At 42.8% G+C, this 19,510-nt stretch overlaps 1 protein-coding gene across 2 annotated transcripts in view; it reads left to right on the top strand.

Annotated features, from left to right (window-relative positions):
- Positions 1-13,581, top strand: part of LOC111965657 (rho guanine nucleotide exchange factor 6) — a 30,199-nt gene extending 16,618 nt beyond the window's left edge. The window contains exons 13-22 of one of the 2 annotated variants that reach the window (XM_023989843.2): positions 562-648; positions 754-835; positions 1,753-1,868; positions 2,159-2,347; positions 3,260-3,280; positions 4,142-4,235; positions 5,036-5,122; positions 9,575-9,674; positions 10,090-10,144; positions 10,363-13,581. In XM_023989843.2, coding sequence (XP_023845611.1) covers positions 562-648; positions 754-835; positions 1,753-1,868; positions 2,159-2,347; positions 3,260-3,280; positions 4,142-4,235; positions 5,036-5,122; positions 9,575-9,674; positions 10,090-10,144; positions 10,363-10,485 — 954 coding nt within the window. In that variant the 3' untranslated portion in view covers positions 10,486-13,581. The remainder of the gene's footprint in view (positions 1-561; positions 649-753; positions 836-1,752; positions 1,869-2,158; positions 2,348-3,259; positions 3,281-4,141; positions 4,236-5,035; positions 5,123-9,574; positions 9,675-10,089; positions 10,145-10,362) is intronic. The other variant, XM_023989844.2, reaches the window with a different exon arrangement.
- Positions 13,582-19,510: the final 5,929 nt, after the last annotated feature.

Raw genomic sequence — 19,510 nt, 5'->3', positions numbered from 1 at the left:
CCTGTTTTCTTTACCCTTTTAAAGCTGCAATATGTAACTTTTTGGGTGACCTGACAATATTCACATAKAAATGTGAGTTACAAATCTTTCATTCTCATTGAAAGCAATTCTAAGAAGTGGTAGATCTGTTCTATGTGAGCTTTTTCTTACTTTCGGTTTTGTAAACTAGCTTCAAACAGCTGAAAATACAATATTTTTGATTGTGGGAAAAAATTATGTATTTCACAGCGGTTTAGATGGTACARTGATTTTTTTACACTATATTCGCTTGCTCTGTCACATAAACTGAAATTTGGCGAATGATTTAGAATTTTAGCAACACGGGAAATGGCAGAGCAATTTCTGCATAGTGCATTTTTAACTTGGCTGAAATATTATGATTTGTGGATTCATAAACTACGATATTTCTCCCCAAATATCATCGACGCAACTGATTTTCACGTCCCTTTGCCAGAGTTCTCAGACACTCATCTCTGTCTGTGGGTGTCAATGTGTGTATTTGACACACAGCCACGTCTGATTCTTTCATGCTGTATCTGTGTTAATGTGTGTTCTCCATAGGAGAAAGAGGAGCGCTATCTCATGATGTTTCCCAGTGTGCTGGTCATGCTGTCTGCTAGTCCGCGGATGAGCGGCTTCATATACCAGGTAACCTACGAGCACCAGATGTGTGCCCTCTAAATGTGTCCCAGGTGTTTCCCAAGTATCTGTGGCAGTGTGTCACCCCCTCTCCTCCTCTCTCTTTTCCAACAGGGAAGGCTGCCACTGACGGGCTCCACGGTCTCCAGACAGACAGACGACACAGAGAACGGCCACTATGCCTTTGATATCACAGGTACAGTAAATTAATCTCAGAGGAGATGGAGAAAGACCGGAATACTCTATAATGTGCGGCACAATTATTGAAAGGGCCGTATCATACACAGGTCCTGTTGAGTAGATTGGAGGTCACTGGTCCGTAATCACATTCCTATTACATCAGTGGGTTGTAGGCTATTAATGGCCGTTTGCGCCTCATTTAAGTGAACCAATGGAGTATTTCTTATATAGCATTCCTTTGATAAAATAATATCAAGCTGCTTTGGCAGTCATTCTTATTCCAGTCCCTTCAGTACAAACTCTGGCTGTGTAAACCTTGATTTAATGTCTGGTTAAACGATTTGAGACTTATGACATTCACTGAGGGGGAAAGRAAACGATCCGATCCTAAGTGAGTTATGTGAACTATGAATCATAGTGTTTATGTAATGCTTTCATTTAACATGACAAGACTGCTGGGAGAACCACTCATCAGAGTTGTTTTATTTACTTGCCACTTGACACATGCTATGATATATGCCGAGTTCAAGACAACTGGGAACTCTGAAATAAACGAGCTCAGACTGGGGAAAACTGGATTTGAACGGTCATCCAACTCGGAATTCCAACTCTGGAACTCGGGCCTCTTTCTAGGAGCTCCTACTTTCCGACCTGAAGATCGCTGACGYCATGATTTGACCTCGTATTCTTCAGAGTTGCCAGTGGTTTTGTACTGAGGCTTACTTGTTTTGTAACCATGACACCATGATCCAGTTTGTCATCCAGTCACGACACGGTGCCATGGTGGGCGTTTATGATTCATGTCAGACTTGTGGGCTTTAACGAAACATCTCGCTAACAAAGTGTTACCCGTACCTAACTTTAGGTAGCTTAGCCTGGAACTTCCCCACAAAGTGCAACCCACTGAAGTGTATGTGTGTGTGTGTGTTGCAGGGAGCATGTTTGATCGTGTCACAGTGATCTGCAGTAACCCCCAGGAACTGCAGGACTGGCTGGACCATCTCAACGCCTACACCAAAGGCGGAAGCCCTGTGGGCACCATAATCAGGGTAAAGACATGACACACACGTGTTCATACACACGCAAGGAGAGCACACTGCATTATTTATTGTTTCAAAGATACAGGAAGTGCTGTTGTGTGTAGAGAATGTGCACTAAACAAAATGGTGTATTTCCCTTTAGACATGGCCAGTGGTGTGACAACGTGCACACCACTCCACACGTAGCTATGAACTACCACTGCACTTCACACATGGCTGGCACTTGCATTAAACTTCCATTGAACCTCACACATCCCCTCTTTCTGACTGTGGCTTACCTCTGTGTATGGATGATATAGAACGAGGGGGGGAAACCGGTCAGTATGGTGGGCACTCCCACTCACCAGTCCCACATGCCCATCTTCAGCACCCCCAGCCAGGCCAATCGGGGACCACTGGAGCCCCCCAAGACCACCAAACCCTGGTCCCTGAGCTGCCTGCGTCCCGCCCCGCCCCTCAAGCCCTCTGCTGCACTGGGCTACAAGGAGGTAGGCCAAACCAGATTTATAGTCCATCTATCTCTGGGTTCTTCACTGCAGTGTGCGCAGCTCTGTAGCCCAGCACTAACCCTCCAGATTGTTCTTATCGAGGTCTGGAAGAATAGTTGATTACTTGAATCAGGATGTTGTGGACAAACGCCTGCATACAGTAAGTTTCTTCAGGAGCTGGGGTACAGAACACTGCTTTACGTCTCACAGTAACTTGAATCTAATAGGACTATGGAAAAACCCTCTGGGATATAGCTCTGTTTGTGTGGGCAGAGTGCTTAGTAGATGAGTAGGCAAATGGTGCTCCCGGAAGCTATAGGATGACCGTGTAGTGGGGGGGGGGGGTGTATTCGTGTTTAGTAACCACATTAGTTCTGGTAAAGACTTGTCTTTGAGTGGTGTTTGACCTGGTGGTTGGCTGCAACAGATACAGCTGTGGTCATTGTGAGATGAGGGTGAGCTAGTATGATCAGATGTTAAAGTTCTCTCTAGTTCATTCCATTTCCATTTATTTAGCCAGAATAGTCCTTTTTAAAAAATGGCTATAGTTTTGCGAGTCCTGACATCCATAAAAAAAAAGCAGACAAAAGACGTTACATGCATGCAATAACCAAAAATGGGTTATGTGTGGTGCGCTTGAGTGCGACARTTCATCACTGAGAATTACGCACCATGCTCTCTGCCCCCAGGGTTAAAGCAGCTAATAACTGGGACTCCTTCTCTACCCTTTTGTATAATGCATCCATCTCCCCTTTAACTCTACACCTGTTATATTTTCATCACTGTTTTCTTCACACTACAGGATGGTGGGGGGGGGGGGTACTGAAATGTTCACTGTTCATCTACTTCTATCAAAATTCTCAAAGAAAATTCTCTCTCTCTCTCTCTCCCTCTCCAAACTGGCTTCTATAGAGAATGTCTTATATATTGAAGGTAAGGCTAGAACTATCTATCTATCTCTTGCTGTGTGGATATGTGTGTGTGCTTGTTTGCGCCCTTGTGCTGAAGTGGCAACACATTGCTCTGTTTTCCTCTTCCTCTGCTGTAAGCTGTTGGTTTCCTGTGTTCTCTGCTGCCTTGTCTGTCTTTTATCCCCCGTAGTCACCCTAAACCTCTGGCAGACGGTCTACCTGAGATCTCTATCTGTTTTCTAGGTAACAACAAAGCCCGATTTCTAGGTAGCAGAAAGCCATACTYGTACAAGTGGAATTTGACGCAGAAACACTCATTCCCTTTCCAGGTTTTAAAATAGAATCGTTTACAAATAGAATACAAATGAAAGGATTACATTGAATTATTCATTGTAGGATCTTCATCTTTGGCTCGTTAATGGTGAAGGATATCCATTTTAGCTGACATGACATCATAGGCCACACCGTTTGCTCCAAGTGTGTGACGTGTGTGCTGGAAATCACATGTTAATTAATGACTCAGAGAGGACAATTTTGTTTTTTAAAAGTAAACTGTTTAAAATGACACCAGGGTCATGTTCATTAGCCACCAAATGGAAGAAACCTGACTGAAAGAGGGAGTAACTACTTAGACTTGTTCAATAAGAAACGCAACATGAAAAGAAAATTGGTGTGTYCTACTGAACATGACCCAGGTTTCTTTGKTTTTTTCCGTCCCATGCTTATGCAATATGTAAGACTTTGTTCGACCTTGTTTGTTTTTGTCCATGGTGGCAATGTGTGTTACTGTAGGCTTACAGTTACCGTTGTCTTTTTCCCCTGGCTTGACGACGTTTGTCACTGTGTACTCTACCCTGCTAACACTTCTCCCCGACTCCTACAGGACTCAGGTAAAAGTCCGAGGCCCATTAAGAAGTTCCTCCCGAAACGCAAAACGGAACGAAAACCTTCCGACGATGAGTTCCTCCTGCGGAAAAGTAGGTTTGATCATTACACACTATTATGTATAATTTCCTAGTGTCCAAATGTGTTGCCACCAAGGAAAGCACAGATTCACACTCTGTGTGACAAATTCCACCCGTCACCTAACCAATGACCAATTTCTAGCTCTGTGAATCAACACAATGTAATTCTCTGCATATTAGCTCAAACGTGTATCTCATGTGGTTGATGGTAACTCGCAGTCGGTGTGCCTTCTCAAGGTGAGATTGAAAGTCAGTTACTCATCAAACACATCCAACTTCTTCTTATTAGTGTTTAAAGTTGAACTCGTACCCAAATAATGTTGTAATGTAAATTAGAGGGGGGGGGGGCGGACACCACCTTGTATCTCAAACAGACTGTTTCAAAAATGCTTTCTGTTTCCTCGTTTAACATGACGTAACATTGGTTTACTTGTTGTCATTAATATATTTTTTATGACCGGCATACACCCACACAATTCTGTTGTTGGGGTACGCCCACACCGTTCCAACACAGAAAAGCTGCTTTATAATATGCTTAATTGYCATTTCTTGGAAGGAAAACTGTTTTGCTCATGTTATAATGAAATAAAAGTCATATTTCATAGACATCTGGAAACACTGGACTGTTACTTTAAATTGCATGGAACGATGAGAGGGAAATGGACCATCGGTAGCATAAACCCATAGAGATGCTGCAGCTAAAKCTGTTGGACCTGACTGTCAGTGGAATGTTGACGGTTTGAATATAAAGTCAGTTGTTGTGGTTCAGAAGGCACCTGACCCATTTCCCCCTGCGTGCCTTTGATTGACAGGTACAGCTGCTCTGGAGGAGGATGCACAGATTCTGAAGGTGATCGAGTCCTACTGCACAGGGGCCAGCCTGCATCAGAACAACACAGGTGAGACGGAGTGTGTGTGTGTGCGTGTGTGATTGATGTCTCTTTTTTTTCAACCTGTCAATCAAAACAAATATATAGTTGAAGTCGGAAGTTTACATACACTTAGGTTGGAGTCATTAAAACTCGTTTTTCAACCACTCCACAAATTTCTTGTTAAACTATAGTTTTGGCAAGTCGGTTAGGACATCTACTTTGTGCATGACACAAGTAATTTTTCTAACATTTGTTTACAGACAGATAATTTCACTTATAATTCACTGTATCACAATTCCAGTGGGTCAGAAGTTTAAATACTCTAAGTTGACTGTGCCTTTAAAAGCTTGAAAATTCCAGAAATGATGTCATGGCTTTAGAATCTTCTAATAGGCTAATTGACATCATTTGAGTCAATTGGAGGTGTACCTGTGGATGGATTTCAAGGCCTACCTTCAAACTCAGTGCCTCTTTTGCTTGTCATCATGGGAAAATCAAAAGAAATCAGCCAAGACCTCAGAAAAGAAATTGTAGACCTCCACAAGTCTGGATCATCCTTGGGAGCAATTTCCAAATGCCTGAAGGTACCACGTTCATCTGTACAAACAATAGTACGCAAGTATAAACACCATAGGGCCACGCAGCGCCATACCGCTCAGGAAGGAGACGCGTTCTGTCTCCTAGAGATGAACGTACTTTGGTGTGAAAAGTGCAAATCAATCCAGAACAACAGCAAAGGACTTTGTGAAGATGCTGGAGGAAACAGTTACAAAGTATCTATATCCACAGTAAAACGAGTCCTATATCGATATAACCTGAAAGGCCGCTCAGCAAGGAAGAAGCCACTGCTCCAAAACCGCCATAAAAAATAGCCAGACTACGGTTTACAACTGCACATGGGACAAAGATCGTACTTTTTGGAGAAATGTCCTCTGGTCTGATGAAAAAAAAATAGAACTCTTTGGCCATAATGACCATCGTTATGTTTGGAGGAAGAAGGGGGAGCCTTGCAAGCCAAAGAACACCATCGCAACTGTGAAGCACGGTGGTGGCAGCATCATGTGGTGGGGGTGCTTTGCTGCAGGAGGGACTGGTGCACATCACAAAATAGATGCCATCATGAGGTAGGAAATGTATGTGGATATTTTGAAGCAACATCTCTAGACATCAGTCAGGAAGTTAAAGCTTGGTTGCAAATGGGTCTTCCAAATGGACAATGACCCAAGCATACTTCCAAAATTGTGGCAAAATGGCTTAAGGACAACAAAGTCAGGTATTGGAGTGGCCATCACAAAGCCCTGACCTCAATCCTAAAGAAAATTTGTGGGCAGAACTGAAAAAGCGTGTGCGAGCAAGGAGGCCTACAAACCTGACTCAGTTACACCAGCTCTGTCAGGAGGAATGGGTGAAAATTCACCCAACTWATTGTGGGAAGCTTGTGGAAGGCTACCCAAAACGTTTGACCCAAGTTAAACCATTTTAAGACAATGCTACCAATTACTAATTGAGTGTATGCAAACTTTTGATCCACTGGGAATGYGATGAAAGAAATAAAAGCTGAATKAAATTATTCTCTTTACTATTATTCTGACATTTCACATTCTTAAAATAAAGTGGTGATCCTAACTGACCTAAGACAGGGAATTTTTACYTCGATTAAATGTCAGGATTTGTTAAACTGAGATTAAATGKATTTGGCTAAGGTGTATGTAAACTTCCGAATTCAACTGTATATATATTTGTCACATGCGCCCGAATACAACCGGTGTAGACCTTACCGTGAAATGTTGACTTACAGGCCCATAACTCTATTTATTGAACTGCATTGTTGGKTAAGAAAATATTTACTAAATACATTTTTGTAAAAATTTAAATAAAAAGTAACACAATAAAATAACGAAGCTATGTACAGGGGGTGCTGGTACCRAGTCRATGTGYGGGGGTACAGGTTRGTYRAGGTAATTTGTACATGTAGGTAGGGGTAAAGTGACTGTGCATAGATAATAAACAGCGAGCAGCAGCTGTGTAAAAACAAAGGRGGTGTTAATGTAAATAGTCTGGTTGGCCATTTGATTAATTGTTCAGCAGTATTATGGCTTGGGGTAGAAGCTGTTAAGRAGCCTTTTGGACATASACTTGGTGCTCTGGTACCGCTTGCCRTAAAGTAGCAGAGAKAAGTCTATGACCTGGGTGACTGGAGTCTTTGACAATAGTTTATAGGTCCTAGATGGCAGGAAGCTTGGCCCCAGTGATGTATTGGGCCGTACGAACTACCCTCTTTAGCACCTTACGGTTGGATGCCGAGCAGTTGCCATACCAGGCGGTGATACAACCTGTCAGAATGCTCTCGATGGTGCAGCTGTATAATTTTTTGAGGATCTGGGGACCCATGCCAAATCTCTCCTGAGGGAGAAAAGGCGTTGTCGTGCCCTCTTCACGACAGTCTTGATGTGTTTGGACCGTGATAGTTTGTTGGTGATATGGACACCAAGGACCTGCTCCACTACAGGATCTGCTCCACTACAGGACCTGCTCCACTACAGCCCCATCAATGTGAATGGGGGTGTGTTCGGCCSTCCTTTTCCTGTGTTCCACGATCAGCTCCTTTGTCTTGCTCATGTTGAGGGAGAGGTTGTTGTCCTGGCACCACACTGCCAGGTCTCTAACTTCCTCCCTATAGGCTGTCTCATTGTTGTCGGTGATCAGGCCTACCACTGTTGTCGTCAGCAAATTTAATGATCGTGTTGGAGTCGTGCTTGGCCACGCAGTCGTAGATGAACAGGGAGTACAGGGGGGGACTAAGCACGCACCCCTAAGGRGMCCCCGTGTTAAAGATCAACGTGGCAGATGTGTTGTTGCCTACCCTTGCCACTTGGGGGGGGCGGCCCATCATGGAAGTCCAGGATCCAGTTGCAGAGGGAGGTGTTTACTCCCAGCGTCCTTAGTTTAGTGATGAGCTTTGTAGGCACTATGGTGTTGGACACTGAGCTGTAGTCAATGAACAGCATTCTCACATAGGTGTTCCTCAGGTTTAGGTAGGTTACTTTCTAAATGTAATCAGTTAGTTACTAGTTACCTGTCAAATTGTAATCRGTAACGTAACTTTTGGATTACCCAAACTCAGTAACGTAATCTGATTACGTTCAGTTACTTTACTTTCTCCTTTAGGCATTAGAAGAAGACAATATATGTTACCAATTGAACAACATCTTTTGCAGGATAAAAAAATGTTAGTTTACATAGCTGGCCATATATGGATGTTAAATTTTACTTTGTGGGTTGGTTATTTGGCTTCTTCTAACCCATCACCTTCTACTACATATAGTAATACGATTAAATTACATCTTTACATTATAAACCAAAGTCTATCAGAATTCCAGTCATTCCAATAAATGTTATACCCCTTGATCTTCAAGAATAGGACTTGGAAGTATAGATTACCCAAAGTTTTTGGCTTATGCTGAGGTAAAACAATAAGGAGTTCGATCCATCAAACACATTTGGTGTGTCATCATAGTGGTCTCTGACTTGTGGTCAGACACGCTCAGGTGGAACAAACTTATACTTGCGCCTTTTTTCAATGTTGATTGGAATGTCATTGAGAAAACAGAAGTGTCAAAGATTTTTTTCAAACATCCTTTCTGAATTTAAAAGTAATCCTCGAAGTAATCTAGTTTTTCAAAAGTATCTAATCTGATTACGTTTTTGCTGGTAACGTAACGGTTACTGTTTTTTTTGTAATCCCTTACATGTAACAGATTACAGATTGTGTAATCAGTTACTCCTCAACCCTGGTGTTCCTTTTGTCCAGGTGGGAAAGGGCAGTGTGGAGTGTGATTGAGATTGCTTCATCTGTGGATCTGTTGGGGTGGTATGTGAATTGGAGTGGGTCTAGGGTTTCCGGGATGATGGTGTTAATGTGAGCCATGACCAGCCTTTCAAAGCACTTCATGGCTACCGACGTGAGTGCTATGTGGCGGTAGTCATTTAGGCAGGTTACCTTCGTTTTCTTGGGCAMATGGACTACGGTGGTCTGCTTGAAACATGTAGGTATTACAGACTCGGTCAGGGAGAGGTTGAAAATGTCAGTGAAGACACTTCCCAGTTGGTCTGCGCATGCTTTGAGTACACGTCCTGGTAATCCGTCTGGCCCCGCGGCTYTGTGAATGTTGACCTGTTTAAAGGTCTTGTTCACATCGGCTACGTAGAGCATGATCACACAGTCGTCCAGAAYAGCTGGTGCACTCATGCATGCTTCAGTGTTGCAGTAACTTACCTCAACGCGAGCATAAAAGGCATTTAGCTAGTCTGGTAGGTTCACGTAATACATATACGCGTGTGTGTGTGTTATACAGACAAATAGTTTTCTTCAACACATCCAAGATGTGTGTGTACCGCACCTTTTAATGGCCCATAGATAGACATGGCAATGACAAAGGCTTACTCGCGTGTGTGTGTGTGTATTGTGTGTATCTGCAGCGGTGAGGAAAGATTCTGTCCCTCAGGTCCTGCTGCCGGAGGAAGAGAAGATGATGGTGGAAGARATGAAGAACAACGGTCAGACCATCATAGAGGAAAAGTAAGACTGCCATCACTCAGGAGAATAGACTCTTATTAGGCCATTACATTACTGTGTATGCACATGGATCTGCAGTTAGTTATCGTTCAGCCGGTCGTTTCAACACATCAAATCCGAAGCTTTTTCACGGATACTGTAGGACACTAGTATTTTATTTRTCAGTTAAAATTGAGAAATTAATGTCTTTACATGATGCCCTTGAAGTGTTGGGAAAACAGGGGTTTTGTCTTGAATGTTGAATAGCAAGAAATTGTGGTCAACATTGAAAAGCATGAAATTGGGACTTAACAATTTCACAAATATTAATGTTCAACTACCGCGAACACTCAAATTCCAAAGCYTTTATCATATTGTAACATGAAAATAATTTGCTATTGTCCGGCTTTCTGATAACCTTTTGTTTCTTGAYTTGCAGGAGTCTGGTTGATGCGGTGTACGCTTTAAAGGACGAGGTCCATGAATTAAAGAAGGTAAAATAACTGTTGATCTAAAACTCACTCTGACACATTTAAAGTCTGACAAGCCATTTTGTTCAGGAGCGTCGGTGTTGTGGTTTATGTGGGTGCGTGCTTGTCTATCTGCAGGTACATGTTGTGATTGTGGGTTCCTGCTTGTAGGTGTGTGGGAATGTGTGTGTTCTCACGTCTTTGCTGAGTTTCAATGGATATTTGTGTATGTGTCTCGCCAGGAGAGTAAGTGGATCAAGCAATGTCTGGAGGATGAGCAGAAGTCTCGTAAGGAGCTGGAGAGAGTGGTCAGGAAGCTGGCCAAGCAGAAGAACGACTGCGCCTGGGAGGATGGAGACCACTGAACAACCCCACACACCTATCCATTTACCTATACCGCATATATRTGTGTGTGTGTGTGTGAGTAAGTGAGCAGTGTGTGACTGTGTGCAGTGTGTCCATGCTTCCATCTCTACAACACAGATTCATTTAGCTGGACTCTGGTTGGAACAACTCTCTGTTCTGATGCTTGGCCTCACACGCTGAACTATTCATTATCTGTCTTCCTGATCCAACCCTGTTGGAGGATTTTCTAAGTCATGACCATGGGTCTTACTCAAGCACCCGGAAAAGCTAACTGAGACCAATGGGAGGGGGAATAACCAGAATCGAACATTCTGATTGGTTGCATCCCTTCTGCTGCCACTGTAATTGGTCAACTCTGATGGAACCATTTTGGACAAAGGATAGATAACTAGTCGTGCAGTATCACCAGCTGCATCGCCACTCTGGACTACTGTGTCTACATTTCAATAGGAAATCTAATGGGTGCGAGAAGCCTTCTTTAGGTAGAATGGATGTTTTCTTGCATGCTCTTGTTTCAGCGGGAGAGTGACTCCCTCCACCATAACTAGGGCTCATCTGTCCCACTCTACATCTGTTACAGCATTGTTTGTCGTTTGTTTGTTTAGTTTGGTGTTGAGGACACCCCCGCAGCCTTGTCGGGAAAGAGAGAAGCTTGCATCGAGCTTCAGTGAACACGATTGGCATTTTGCGATTGCACATTCTAGACGTGAGACTCTGCATCTCCAAGATATTTTGTAGGCTTTAGATTTCCATTTCAGATAGGTGAGACCTTTCCATAGACTATCAAAACGGTCTACTATCAAAACGGCTCATGGAGAGTGGATTTCAATACTGCTCCAAGCTGGTATTCATTTTATTGAATAAGGTCCTTGACTGTGTACCTTACAATCTGCATGGATGTACAGTGTTTCTAAGATAGTATTACACATGCTAATCAATATATAGTCCAAAGCTATCAGGGATATAGATATTTATAAACTGGGTGGTCCGAGYCCTGAAGTGCTGATTGGCTGACAGCCGTGGTATATCAGACCGTATATCACGGGTATGAGAACATTTATTTTTACTGCTCTAATTACATTGGTAGCCAGTTTATAATAGCAATAAAGCACATTTGGGGTTTGTGGTATAGGTCAATATACGCACGGCTAAGGCTGTATCCAGACACGGCGCAATTGCGTGCTAAGAACAGCCATTAGCCGTGGTATATTGGCCATACACCCCATCCCCTCGTGCCTTATTTCTTAAAAGTGTATTTTGTATAGAATACACACATACTTTCTTACCGAAACAACAAATAACAATATATAAATAACAATTCAATACATGTACTAATAATTCATAGCTTTGCTTTATTTGGGGGTTACATAATATATATTGCTTATTTATTTTCCATTAAAACATTTAATTGTGTAGAAAAGTGTATGTTGTATGTATATGGTACTGGGAACCCACTTGGGGYGGTCGTTATGGGTTTTTGCCTTTTTTTAAAAATGGGCTGGAATTCAATCCAACCCGAACTGCAGAAACGACCTCTACAGAATGTTAACCTTGTTCTGATGCTAAGGGGAAAACGTTTTTAAGTGATCTTATTTATTGGACATTGTCCATTGGGGAAGACTAAACAACTCAGTTTGATTTTTAAGAATTTGGTACAACAGGAACATTCTTATTTGTATGTAGTAGAGGCTATGTCCCACATTTTGAGTTTGGTATAAATTCTAAGAAAGTCTCATTACATTTAACATCAGTGTTCTGGGCCCTTATTCACAAAGCATCATAGAGTAGGAGTGCTGATCTAAAATCAAGCACCTCCTGTCCATATGATCACTCTTAATTATGGTCTAAAAGGGAATAAATGATCCTAGATCAGCACTTCTATTCTCAGACACTTTAGGAATACCGTCCCTCGTCTCATAGTCATTATTATGCTTCCTTCCCATGTTGGAGCTAATCCAGGCAGAAGGAAAGATGTCCCCACTTTGATTGTGTTGTTGGAGAGCGTATAGAGTGAGTCAGTGTGAGTAATGTAGGAGAGGAAGTGATCAAGTGCCTCCTGATAAATTAAGTGACAGGGATTAAATGGGTTTTCTAGCAAATTGCCCAGGTTGGTTTTTATGTCATGTTTTCACATTTCAATGCATCTGATGGCACTGGTTAGATGTTCATGGGGCGAGGTAAGGGTATTCTAACAATTCCGTGTGGATTCGGGCTTTGGTGCCTTATGTCAGGGTTTCCCAAACTCTGTCCTAGGGCCCCCCCCTGGGTGCAGCCAGGTGGAGCCCCAGGACCGAGTTTGGGAATCCCTGCCTTATGTCCGCCCAAATATTTTTTTAATTTTTATTATTAGAATTTTTGTTTTTGGACATAAGACTGTAAAAACAGCATGAAATCAGCAATCAAATATTAGATCTGTTTGGGCTTCTTGCGGTCAATTTGCAGTCTAAACATTATTTGTAAGTAAGTTCAGGCCCCCCAACCAGCCGCTCAAGAAAAAAAATCAGCCCGTGGCTGAATCATCTAATCGGTGATCCCTGCTTTACAGTGTCACTCTGAAACGGTCAGTTGGGCAAAGTAGAACCAGGATGTATAAAGAAATAATGTGCAGTGATGACTCCTCCTTTGCCCCTTAACCAAAATGGGTCTGTCTCAGCAGTGTGTTCTCTCTAGTCATGATGGATAGCAGCATACTGGAACACGCCGTTGTGTTCAGGTCCCAGTGTCAATGTCAGCTCAGTTCTGCATGTTTTGTCACCTGTACAAATGTCCTTCAGTATCATTTGTTCATGTTTTATTGCTAAGATTATTATTATTATTATTACATCAATATTTGTATTGAATAGTTTTCATACAGTGTCTTATAATGTTTCATGCCTGAAAGCCTAAGTGAGCACTTGGAGGGATATAACCTATCCCATCCTTCTCATCGAGGCTTGTCGGACTGCTCCATGTGTATCATTTAAAAAAAAGTTATTCTATGCAAAAGTATGACTGTTAGAAGTATTGTAAGTCTTTTCTTTTTGTAGCGGCTGCATACTTTCATGTTATGCTTTCAGTATGCTCATTATTTTAATAAAAATGTAACGCAAACCATAGTTTTATTAACAGTATTCATTCATGTTGTGAAAGTCCATTGGTAAGCCTATTCCACTACAGGGATCATCAACTAGCGACCCGTGGCTGATTTTATTTGGCCACCTAAAGTTTGCTGATATTTTTTTTTTTTAAGTGTATATACATACATACATACATACAGTTGAAGTTTACAAACGCCTAAGCCAAATATTTTCTAACTCAGTTTTTCACTATTTCTGACATTTAATCCTAGTAAAAATTCCCTGTCTTAGGTCAGTTAGGATCACCACTTTATTTTAAGAATGTGAAATGTCAGAATAATAATAGAGAGAATGATTTATTTCAGCTTTTATTAAAATTTTATTTCACATTCCCAGTGGGTCAGAAGTTTACATACACTCAATTAGTATTTGGTAGCATTGCCTTTAAATTGTTTAACATGGGTCGAACGTTTCGGATAGCCTTCCACATGCTTCTCACTAAGTTGGGTGAATTTTGGCTCATTCCCCCTGACAGAGCTGGTGTAACTGAGTCAGGTTTGTAGGCCTCCTTGCTCGCACACGCTTTTTCAGTTCTGCCCACAAATTTTCTATAGGTGTGAGGTCAGGGCTTTGATGGCCACTCCAATACCTTGACTTTGTTGTCCTTAAGCCATTTTGCCACAACTTTGAAAGTACGCTTGGGGTCATTGTCCATTTGGAAGACCCATTTGCGACCAAGCTTTAACTTCCTGACTGATGTATTGAGATGTTGCTACAATATATCCACATCATTTTCCTACCTCATGATGGCATCTATTTTGTGATGTGCACCAGTCCCTACTGCAGCAAAGCACCCCCACAACATGATGCTGCCACCCCCGTGCTTCACGGTTGGGATGGTGTTCTTCGGCTTGCAAGCATCCCCCTTTTTCCTCCAAACATACCGATGGTCATTATGGCCAAAGAGTTCTATTTTTGTTTCATCAGACCAGAGGACATTTCTCCAAAAAGTACGATCTTTGTCCCCATGTGCAGTTGCAAACCATAGTCTGGCTTTTTTAAAGGTGGGTTTGGAGCAGTGGCTTCTCCCTTGCTGAGCGGCCTTTCAGTTTGTCGATTTATTGGACTCATTTTACTGGATATAGATACTTTTGTACCTGTTACCTCCAGCATCTTCACAAGGTCATTTTCTGTTCTGGGATTGATTTGCACTTTTCGCACCAAAGAACGTTCATCTCTAGGAGACAGAACGTGTCCTGTCTCTTATACACATCTAGATGTGTATAAGAGACAGCCTCAATACGGTGCAGTCGTCCTGTCCCCTTTGCAGAAAAGCATCCCCAAAGAATGATGTTTCCACCTCCATGCTTCACGGTTGGGATGGTGTTCTTCGGCTTGCAAGCATCCCCCTTTTTCCTCCAAACATACCGATGGTCATTATGGCCAAAGAGTTCTATTTTTGTTTCATCAGACCAGAGGACATTTCTCCAAAAAGTACGATCTTTGTCCCCATGTGCAGTTGCAAACCATAGTCTGGCTTTTTTAAAGGTGGGTTTGGAGCAGTGGCTTCTCCCTTGCTGAGCGGCCTTTCAGTTTGTCGATTTATTGGACTCATTTTACTGGATATAGATACTTTTGTACCTGTTACCTCCAGCATCTTCACAAGGTCATTTTCTGTTCTGGGATTGATTTGCACTTTTCGCACCAAAGAACGTTCATCTCTAGGAGACAGAACGTGTCTCCTTCCTGAGTGGTATGACGGCTGCGTGGTCCCATGGCTTTTTCTTTGCAACTCTGCCTAGAAGGCCAGYATCCCGGAGTTGCCTCTTCACCATATTTATACGTATGTATGTGTGTGTGTGTACGGGGAAGAAGCAACTCCAGGATGCTGGCCTAGGAAGAGTTGCAAAGAAAAAGCTGTATCTCAGACTGGCCAATAAAAAGAAAAGATAAAGTTGGGCTAAAGAACACAGACACTGGACAGAGGAACTCTCCCTAAAATGCCAGCACCCCGGAGTCGCCTCTTCATTGTTGACGTTGAGACTGATGATTTGCGGGTACTATTAAATGAAGCTGCCAGTTCAGGAATTGTGAGGCATTTGTTTCTGAAACTAGACGCTAATGTACTTGTCCTCTTGCTCAGTTGTGCACCGGGACCTCTCACTCCTCTTTCTATTCTGGTTAGAGCCAGTTTGCACTGTTCTGTGAAGGGAGTAGTACACAGCGTTGTATGAGATCTTCAGTTTCTTGGCAATTTCTCGCATGGAGTAGCCTTCTTTTCTCAAAACAAGAATAGACTGGCGAGTTTCAGAAGAAAGTTATTTGTTTCTGACCATATATATGTGTGTGTGTATATGTGTATATATATATATATATACGTATATCTATGTGTGTGTTCGGAAAGTGTTCAGTATTCAGACACTTTGCTATGAGACTCGAAATTGGGCTCAGGTGCATCCTGTTTTCATTGATCATCCTTGATGTTTCTACAACTTGACTGGAGTCCACATGTGGTAAATTCAATTGATTGGACATGATTTGGAAAGGCACACACCTGTCTACATGAGGTCACACAGTTGACAGTGCATGTCAGAGAAARAAACAGGCCATGAGGTYGAAGGAATAGTCCGTAGAGCTCCGAGACMGGATTGTCGAGGCACAGATCTGGGGAAGGATACCAAAGCATTTCTGAAGCATTGAAGGTCCCCAAGAACACAGTGGCCTCCATCATTCTTAAATGGAAGAAGTTTGGCACCACCAATACTCTTCCTAGAGCTGGCTGCCCAGCCAAACTGAGCAATCGGGGGAGAAGGGAGGGGTCAGGGAGTTGAACAAGAGWCCGATGGTCACTCTGACAGAGCTCTAGAGTTCCTCTGGGGAGATGGGAGAACCTTCCAGAAGGACAACCATCTCTGCAGCACTCCACCAATCAGGCCTTTATGGTGGAGTGGCCAGACCACTCTTCAGTCAAAAGGCACCTAAAGGACTCTCAGACCATGAGAAACAMGTTTTTCTGGTCTGATGAAACCARGATTTACTCTTTGGCCTGATTGCCAAGTGTCATGTCTGGAGGAAATCAGGCACCATCCCTATGGTGCAGCATGGTGTTGGCAGCATCATGCTGTGTGGATGTTTTTCAGCGGGAAGGACTGGGAGACTAGTCAGGATCAAGGGAAAGATAAACGGCGCAAAGTACAGAGAGATCCTTGATGAAAAYCTGCTCCAGAGYGCTCAGGACCTCAGACTGGGGAGAAGGTTCACCTTCCATCAGGACAACAAACCTAAGCACACAGCCAAGACAACGCAGGAGTGGCTTCGGGACAAGTCTCTGAATGTTCTTGGGTGGCCCAGCCAGAGCCCGGACTTGAACCCCGATCAAACATCACTGGAGAGACCTGAAAATAGCTGTGCAGAGACTCTCCCCATCCAACCATACAGAGCTTGAGAGGATCTGCAGTGAGGAATGGGAGAAACTCTCCAAATACAGGTGAGCCAAGCTTGTAGTATCATACCCAAGAAGACTTGAGGCTGTAAACGCTGCCAAAGGTGCTTCAACGAAGTACTGAGTAAAGGGTCTGAATAGTTCTGTAAATGTGATCAGTTTTTTATTTTTAATACGTTGGTAAAAAATATTTGCTTTGTCATTATGGGGTATTGTGTATAGATTGATTAGGAAAAAACAAATGTAATCCACTTTAGAATAAGGCTGCAATGTAAAAGAAATTGGAACATTTTCCCGAGATGATGTATGTGTTTGTATATATACACACACACACACACATCTCTACATGACCAAAAGTATGTGGACACCTGCTCGTCACATCTCATTCCAAAATAGTGGGCATTAATATGGAGTTGGTCCCCCTTTTGCTGCTATAACAGCCTCCACTCTTCTAGGAAGGCTTTCGACTAGATGTTGAAACATTGTTGCGGGGACTTGCATTTAGCCACTTCCATTCAGCCCCTGGAACATTAGTTAGGTCGGCCACTGATGTTGGCCGATTAGGCCTGGCTCGCAGTTGGAGTTCCAATTCATCCCAAAGGTGTTTGATGGGGTTGAGGTCAGGGCTCTCTGCAGGCCACTCAAGTTCTTCCTCACTGAACTCGACAAACAATTTCTGTATGGGCCTCACTTTGTGCATTGGGGCATTGTCATGCTGAAACCGGAAAGGGCCTTCCCCAAAATGTTGCCACAAATTTGGAAGCATGGAATCATCATTGTATGCTGTAGGGTTAAGATTTTGCTTCACTAGAACTAAGCCCAAACCATGAAAACCAGCCCCAGACCATTATTCCTCATCCACCAAACTTTACAGTTGGCACTATGCATTGGAMAGGTAGTGTTCCCCTGGTATCTGCCAAACCCAGATTTGTCTGCCAGATGGTGAAGTGTGATTCATCACTCCAGAGAACGTGTTTCCACTGCTCCGGAGTCCAATGGAGGCAAGCTTTACACCAATCCAGCCGACGCTTGGTATTGYGCATGGTGATCTTATGCTTGTGTGTGGCTGCTCGGCCATGGAAACCCATTTCATGAAGCTCCTGACRAACAGTTATTGTGCTTCCAGAGGCAGTTTGGAACTCGGTACACAATATGGGCTTCAGCACTCGGCGGTCCSATTCTATGAGCTTGTGTGGCCTACCACTTCGCGGCTGAGCCATTGTTGCTCCTAGACGTTTCCACTTCACAATAACAGCACTTATAGTTGACTGGGGCAGCTCTAGCAGGGTAGAAATTCTACAAACTGACATGTTGGAAAGGTGGCATCCTATGAYGGTGCCACGTTGACAATCACTGAGTTCTTCAGTAAGACCATTCTACTGCCARTGTTTGTCTATGGAGATTGCATGGCTATGTGCTCAATTTTATACATCTGTCAACAACGGGTGTGGCTGAAATAGCCTAATCCACTAATTTGGATGGGTGTCCACATCCATCTACCTGACAGGTGTGGCATATCAAGAATCTGATTAAACAGCATGATCCTTACGCAGGTGGACCTTGTGCTGGGGACAATAAAAGGCCACTCTAAAATGTGCAGTTTTATCACACAACACAATGCCATAGATGTCTCAAGTTTTGTGGGAGTGTTCAATTGGCATGCTGACTGCAGGAATGTCCACCAGAGCTGTAGCCAGAGAATGTAATGTTCATTTCTCTACCATAAGCTGCATCCAATGTCGTTTTAGAGATTTTAGCARTATGTCCAATCAGCATCACAACCGCAGACCATGTGTWACCACACCACCCCAGGACCTCCACATCCAGCTAATTCACCTGCGGAATCGTCTGAGATCAGCCACCCGGACAGCTGATGAAACTGACAAGTATTTCTGTAGGTAATAAATCAGTTTTGTGGCGAAAAACTCAACGCCTATGCCCTCCCAGGGCCACCCRTGGCTGTGCCCCTGCCCAGTCATGTGAAATATATAGATCARARCCTAATTAATTWATTTAAATTKAGTGATTTCCTCAAGTAAAATCATTGAAATTGTTGCATTTTGCGTTTATATTTTTTGACATAAATACTGTAAAATCAACAGGAATTCACCTCAAAATAATTTTAATTCAGGAAATCTATTSAAGTATTTCCACTCATAGAGAGATGTAATCATTTACCAATGTAATCAATATTTTAAATTATCATGTTTTTGTCCAATGCAATATCTATTTGGGCTTCTTCTGTCAATTTGCAGAGTACAAATTATTTATAATTATGTTCAGGTGGCCGGAACATAATTATGAAAAAATKTGTTCCACCGCTGAATCTAGTTGATGACCCCTGCACTACAGGTACATAGGCTAGTCACTGTAGCATATTCTATGTTGAGAGACCCATGACATGGGTGAGTAGAGATGACATCCTGTGAATGCCACCTCCCCTCTACACCTCTGGCAGGGTGTTCTGCACCTCTGTGCTGTAGACTCGCACTTTCCATTCCGTTAAACAACTCACTCACTCGATCT

This window comes from Salvelinus sp. IW2-2015, linkage group LG6.2, assembly GCF_002910315.2.
Source record: "Salvelinus sp. IW2-2015 linkage group LG6.2, ASM291031v2, whole genome shotgun sequence".
Lineage (NCBI taxonomy): Eukaryota > Metazoa > Chordata > Actinopteri > Salmoniformes > Salmonidae > Salvelinus > Salvelinus sp. IW2-2015.
The sequence above is the reverse complement of the archived record's forward strand: the minus strand, read 5'-3'. Positions and strand labels throughout refer to the sequence as shown.